Source organism: Leuciscus leuciscus (assembly GCF_965113295.1).
Source record: "Leuciscus leuciscus genome assembly, chromosome: 6".
NCBI lineage: Eukaryota > Metazoa > Chordata > Actinopteri > Cypriniformes > Leuciscidae > Leuciscus > Leuciscus leuciscus.
In genome coordinates this window covers 19,193,586-19,200,772 of record NC_138730.1, presented here as the reverse complement: position 1 = coordinate 19,200,772, position 7,187 = coordinate 19,193,586, and the positions used below count along the sequence as shown (strand labels likewise).

General features: G+C 40.7%; 1 protein-coding gene across 1 annotated transcript; it reads right to left on the bottom strand.

Moving 5' to 3' along the window:
• Positions 1 to 46: 46 nt before the first annotated feature.
• On the bottom strand, positions 47 to 6,057 carry fam78ba (family with sequence similarity 78 member Ba). Its single transcript, XM_082173835.1, has 2 exons — positions 4,646 to 6,057; positions 47 to 3,603 (listed from the first exon to the last, which is right to left on the bottom strand). The coding sequence occupies exons 1-2, from the start codon at positions 4,978 to 4,980 to the stop codon at positions 3,081 to 3,083; spliced, it is 858 nt and encodes a 285-aa protein (XP_082029961.1). The 5' UTR covers positions 4,981 to 6,057; the 3' UTR covers positions 47 to 3,080.
• Positions 6,058 to 7,187: the final 1,130 nt, after the last annotated feature.

Genomic DNA, 7,187 nt, shown 5'->3' with positions numbered 1-7,187 from the left:
GATGCTCAGTGCACTTTTATTAGTCCTTGGATGAACAATGTGAACTGTCAGACCTTGTTGCTCTTAGCTGGGGGTTTCAATGGAAATATATATGTTGCATCACAGTTTGTTTTTGTGCAAAAAACGACTTGCATGCAAGAAGAGAGGTGAAAAATCACCTAGTGGGTTTTTCTTGCCCATAATGCAATGCTATGAAACTTTTCCACAGTAAACTCAGTCTCGTCCATTGCATAGACTCGTTTTGCAGTGGGAAAGCATGTGGATATCAAGCGGTTTTAACAACCACTTTTTTATTCCTCATTTCGGCACATCCTGTTTTATGAAAAGCTGGAATCTTGAAGTAAAACCACTTATTTGCTGCTGGTGTTCATGCATTTTCAGATACCAGGTTCATACGTTTTAATGTCTCTTTATTTAGATGATCATCTTGAGGAGGAATATGGCTTTGACAGAGATACAGAAGATGTAACTGAGAAATGATAGAGGGAGATGAGGTGAGGTATTTATCATATTACAGAGAAGGAACCCCATATGATCTGTTCGACCTTCATCTAGATCAGTGCTCCAAGCTTTAGACGTACTGCATGCATCTCCACTTCCAACGAAAGACTATCGTTTCCTTTGAAAGTGATTTAGGCGAAGAATAAATGCTCTGTTAGATTCAAGAGTTAGTCATTATTTTCTGTTATATGTCCAGACTGGATATCACCTCTTCATATCAAATTCAGTGCATAATAAAACAATGACATTCATTAAATTAAAAGCATGCAAATAATGAATAAATCTATCGAGTAACTTATATGTAGTAAATTTAGCAAACAGTCTCTCATGAAAGCGACAGCCACACACGTATACTGTCTTTATGTTGGTTGGTTGGTCCCTCTACTGAGCAATTTGCTCAAGAGAAAGATGATTAAACTCACGGTTCAAAAAATAATTTTTCATATTTCCTCACTCTGTAAACATCCGACTATATCAACTGCTAGCTTTATATAAATCTTTACTTAAATATTAATTTGCATTGCGTGCCAAGACCGCAATGTATTTATTTTGGTTATTGTATCATTACTGGTATTTAAACAGCCCTGTGTATAATTTCTGTGATGCATGCTACTTAATTAGCAAAAGCATGATTTTGGAAATCTATAAACTAAAGCAAGGAGGGATTTCTTTTTCATAAAAATTCAGTGATTGTGCCATCCTAATCAAAAGCAACCTATTTCACCCTTTTGTTTGTTATATTGGCTACAATAATTAATCAGCCAAAAAATTTAATTGTCGTTATTTACTCAACCTCATGTTGTTACAAACTTCTATGACTTTCGCTTTCTTTCTTTTCTGTAGGACACAAAATAAATTATTTCGAAGAATGTATGTGGTTTCTTTTTGTACATAAAATGAAAGCCAGGGGGGTCCAATGTTGTTTTGAACCCTGTTGACTTTCATCGTACGGACGAAATATCTTTATTTTGTGCTCTATAGAATTGGAATGACATAAGGGTCAGTAAATAACGGAGGGAATTTGTTTTATCCTTTGACATTTGTAATGGAAACTCCATTTCATCCGTGTCATAATTACCCAAGGAGTGTCAGTGAGAGAGGACGGAGTGAGACAGCTTGAGAATAGAGAGAGGGAGACAGGGGACGTGGAATGGCACAGATGGAGTGTGTATGACATGTGACTAATCTGGTGAATGCCTATGGTGCAGCACCCACTGCGTAAACTCAAACGGACTCATAAACAAACTCCTATCGATGTGTCTGACTGTATCTGAGTGTATCCTTGACATTACTAGATACACTCCACCTCAACTGGTGGATGTCTTCATGCACTCTGCGGTCTCTTTTGTCTTACAGCATGTAAAAGATATTTGCTAGCATTTGAAATGAAGTCACAAGTCAACTGATAGAAGTTTCAAAGAGTTTTGCTGGTTGTCCTACAAAGAAAAAGTGTTTCCTGCAATGACCTCCCTTGGTTCTTGTGATGTGATGCCACTTTGCGTGGTATGGGACCAAACATTCAATCTCTTTCATGCATTATATTCCATCCGTCCTGAAAGTCCTGAAAAGCCCTGTTGCAAAAACCCCTTAACTTAAGACGCTTAGTAATAATTGTAAAGATATTATAACTAAGGGTTTTCCTAAAGGGATAGTTCACTGAAAAATGAGAATCTGTCATTATTTTCTCACCTTCATGTTGTTACAAACCTGTTTGACTGTCCTCTGTGGAACACAAAGCTATTTTCAAGAATGTGTTCAGCTGTTTTTGCCCAAATTTCGATTTCGAGTCATTAAATTTGGTCACATGACGTGCAAGAACCAATGAAGTTTGACGTTTGAGGCCTCGCCATATTTGAGGTAGTCTATGTGTATCCCCTCAGGTTCTAATCACACCACTCCACGTGGGTTTCGAACTGGTATTTCCGGCATGGGAGGCAGGCATGCTAACAAGGATGCTAAAGACTACAGCCTCAAGCATCAGTCGCTAATGCACCTCTTGAGGCCAGGGGAGTGAGGTTTACATGCACAGCTCCTACTAGCTGGCCTCCATTAATACTCTATGTATGTATGACATGATTCGCTTTTAGAGTGAATGAAGGCTTATATTTTAATTTAAAGTGATCATGTTGCTCCAGAAGACTTGAAATATATCAGTTGAGTTGTACTGATTAATTTTATGGTACATTTAGGTCTTATTTTGAGAGGTCCTACATTTTGGACCCCATTGACTTTCATTGTATGGACAAAAACAGCTAAAACGTTTTTCAAAACATCTTCTTTTGTGTTCCGCAGAAGAAAGAAAAATTGGTAAATTTTGGGGTGAACTATTCCTTAAACTTAAGGGATTTGTTCCAACTGGCTGCTCATTTAGTACTAGTTACTTCCAGTCTTTTGAAAACCGACCAAGTACTTTGAAGTTGAAAGGTAGTCAAACTTTTCCTTTCTCGACATTCTAGTTCAGTGGAATTGAGAAACCCTACAAAGCTGGCAATCCACAGAGCAGCTTGCGATTTCCCAAAATCCAGTGTCCAAACAGTGCATGCAGTCTTCAGTGTTCTTTAGGCTCTGTTAAGACAACTTTATTTGGGTGGTATAACCACCAGAGGTTGTCCCCTCCTAGGCCTCCACATCAGCACCTGGGCATCGTTGGCATTGGGCCTGCCCAGCGCGTTGGGCGGGATAGGCTCATTGTTACTGAGAATGTGCGGCTGTTCCTGGTGTGGTCGTCCCATCAGTTTGGCACGAGAACCAAGCGGCATGGAAGGATCCACCTCAATGTCTACCCGCATACGCCAGCGTACTGTCTGAAGAACAATACGCTCTTTGGTGTCTGCGTTTAGCGCCACCAGCCAGGTGATGAAGCTCTGGTCTCGGGTGATGTGTGTGAGCATGGGCGTGTTGCTGTTGCTGATTGGCACCGCCCAAGTCACACTGGGGTAGAAGTTGTCATTCATGCTCACCGTTAGCCGGGACGGCTTGGACGTGGGGCCTGAGAGGGTCACTGTTTCGGTAGTGTTACCATACCAGGGATAACTGACGCCATCAGAATCGCTTATGGCCTTTACCCGTCCTTCCCGAAGCTCGGGTAATTCCCAGCTGGACCTGTGGAAGGAAAAGAAGATGAGCGGTCAGAAAGGACAAAAGAGCGGTAGTTCCGTAATACATCAAACGGGCGAAGAGGGTAAGAATATAGAGATGGTGAAGGTGGGTGAGAGGACCTGCTCAGTACAAAGTGCCTCATACAAATATGGAAAAACAGTGATTAAAAGACAGGGCCGTGAATGAAATATTCATGAATGTGTTTTTTTCTCTCAGTTAGACACCCCACTTATTTTAATTATCTCTTCTCAGCTTCTATCCTACTCTGATGGTCTCCTTTTGTTGCCCAGGATTTTAGGGTTAGGTTTAGGGCTGGGCTTGGGCTTGGGCTTGGGCTTGGGGCTTAAAAACCATAATTTCTCTCAGATTGTATGGGTTGTTAATGGTCATGGTAAGATACAGTGTTAGAACAATGTTAGGAGCAACGAACAAACTATCCATGGACACATCTTACTTAGCAAAATCATGTCCAATACGGCAATAGAGTTGAAGAATCGGAAGTGAAAGTCGTGAGTGTCGACAGGAAGAGCAACTTCCTCAATTGCAATTCAAAGAAATTGAATTTAGGTAATGCATTACGGGTTTTGAATTCTCAGTAAGACCTAAATCGTCATACTTCAAAGCTTTAAAAACTTGTTCAAAACTTCGAAACAAGGCTTTCTCAAGCCAAACATTTAAAATGTAGCCTATCGTTCAGTGTAAAAATACAGTGGCAATTTCTTTGAATTGCAGTTAATTTTACTTCTTTGCATTCAAATTCGAATTGTAACTGCATACTGTTTGCTGGCTACTTCAATTCAAATTCAGGAATTGAATTGGAGTTTTGAAAGCATTCTCAGCTCAATTCTAAATGGTACACAACACTACAATAAATATTACATACTAAGAAAAGATTCTATAAAGTTATTTAGACATGTCAAATTGCACAACATCATACTCACTTATTTGTCGACCACTGATGACCACAAACTCAACAGAACGACCAATAAAACATATTGACACTTGAGCAGCTTGTCGTTGTTTGTTTGGATTATTGATTACTCACATGCCAATATCACCATATGTATTGAAGAACTCCATTTGGGTGCACGCCTGAATCCAGCCCACAGTCCATGTTTCGTTTCTAGGAACCGGGGGCATCACGATCCCAGCCGATGCTCTGAAGTATGGGGTCTTGTATCGCAGGACAATGGGCGAATTCTCCTCAATGATGGTCGGGCATTGGTCAATGGAGGCTGAGACCTCATAGACCACTATATTCTCCCGTCGGATGCGGGGCTTGCAGGCGATGCTTTGAATGCAACCCATGGTCCTGCTTATTAGGGGTGTCAATGTGGCCAATGACGAAAAAAAGAGGATATGTTTTAGCAATATATTCATTGGCACTTTTTGCAACCCTTGAAACGCTGACAGATCCTCGTCATTTCCAACTCAATATATCCTCGATAAATCCTCTGGGTGAAAGCAATAAAAAGCATGTCTGCTATGAAAAAGACATGTTTTGTTTCATTCCAGAGTCCCCGTGTGTTGTTCTAGCACAGCTTTGAGACAGATGGAGATGTGTAACGGGAACACAGCGGTGTTGTGGAACTACGGGTGTGTGGATGATCCGTGTCGCCTGTTTCTGAGGCGCTGGAGTGCCGCACTGCCCTTGATGCTCGTCCCCAGCAGATGTGATCCGGCCTCCACCGAATCGGACACCCGGTGTGCGCCTGTTTCTCGTCCTCCTTCCAATTCACGCGTCCGGCTGTATCTCTGAGCCCTTTGATCCTGGTTTTCCTGCTAGGCGCGGGCATGTCAATGCTGAAGAGGGAGCCGGTGCTGCATAGAGAGTGTATGTTTGTTATTTTTCCTCCAGGTGAATCGACCTCCCCAACATTTCGTTGATGCGGATCCTTTTGAAAAGGGAGAAGCGACACACAGACGGATACAACCAAGGAGGGATTCAGTGCATCTGATTTAGGCTACAATGCAAACTTGGGTCACCTTTACAAATGCAGTGCCTGTCATGGGCATCACTGGACTAATTTTGTTTTTTTCCTTTGTGTGTTTCCATCCCTTACATCCATAGCGAAGACACCCTGTGCAAATCTTTGGAGAACACAAAGATAATGATAATAATAGTAATGATAAAAAACACAGCGAATGCAATCGCCCTGCAACATTATATAGCGCAGGGATTTTTAAATATATTCCTCCAATGGAAAACAGCAGAGCATCTTATAACGCAGACATGTGCTTATATGGTCGCTGTTCAGTTGCAGTGAGGTGCTGATCAGTGTTGCCAGATTGCGCAAGAAAAACACGCAAAGACCCGCTCTGCTGGTTTACATAAAACCTAGAATAAGCATGGCTAAATTACAAATGATTGTTTTGTAATAATAAGAAGAAGAAGAACAAATACAATCTAAACTAACAATTGGCTATCTCTCTCGTGGGCTGAATATGCACATTAAAGTCCCCATGAAATCTAAATTGAAGTTTTTTTCAATAGAATCTGTCTGCATCCTGCAAGACTTCAAGTTACGCCCCTTCAAATTACGTCATTTCAAGTTACGCCCACTTCAAGTTACGCCCCTTCAAGTTACGTCATTTCAAGTTACGTCCACTTCAAGTTGCTCACTGTTTTTTTCGACTTAAAGCTGCGCGGCACAGACCGGTCGGTGTATGATAGTTCTGAATGCTTTTGAATCGCTCTCGCACGAGTTTAACATAAACAGAACAAACAGTGTTTCCCACACATAGACTAATTCGTGGCGGTGCGCCACAGAATCAACACCGGCCGCAACATATTGCGTTTCGTTATAAAAAAAATAAAATAAAAAGTACGCTCGCTATTTAAAACACGTAGCATATTCATTCAGCTGCATTTCCTTTCCCTGCTCTCCCTCCGTCTCTCTGTCACTCACGCGTCTCTCTCACAAGCGATTTTTTGTCTCGCCAAAGCCTTATTTGATCGGTAAATGATGTAGATGACTGCTGCGCTTGCGATAGGAACGAGCAGAGAGAGAGAGAGAGCCCCGGTCGCGCGCGCGCGCGTCTTCAAACTGTCTGGCTCTCTCTCGCTCCCTCGCGCATATTAATCAAAATCAATTGAGAATTGACACGATGGTAAAAGATCGGAAGACCGAAGTTTCACGTGGAGCATTCGGATATTTTTTTTCCTGAATTACCGCTGGGTGTGAATTGTGCTATAAAAAAAACCTTAAGGATTATATTATTATTATTATTATTATTATTGAAGAATAATGATCTTTGGTCTTATGTATGTCATTGGTCATTCATTGTGTGTCACTGGTGTTACTGTCTTTTTTTTCTGTCACATTAAATAAAATATCACATGTGACATGACAATTTTTCATCCATTTAATTCTGCATACACTCAAAAGTTAAGATTTAAACTAAGGATTGCATCATTAGGCTACTTGATTTTAACTGGTTTTCAAATATTTTCATCATTATAGCAAATACATGGTTGCACAAATGAACTAACATCATTCAACATACTTTTAACAAACATGATTAAAATAAATAAAACAATTTCCTTATTTGCTGAATTATTATTATTTTTCTGTACCTCTGACTAC

Excerpts from the sequence above, each read along its gene's own strand:
- fam78ba (XM_082173835.1), bottom strand. The coding sequence starts at position 4,980 with ATGAATATATTGCTAAAACATATCCTCTTTTTTTCGTCATTGGCCACA. Across the intron at positions 3,604-4,645 it reads ACATATGGTGATATTGGCAT|GTCCAGCTGGGAATTACCCG; the intron begins GTGAGTAATCAA and ends TTCCTTCCACAG.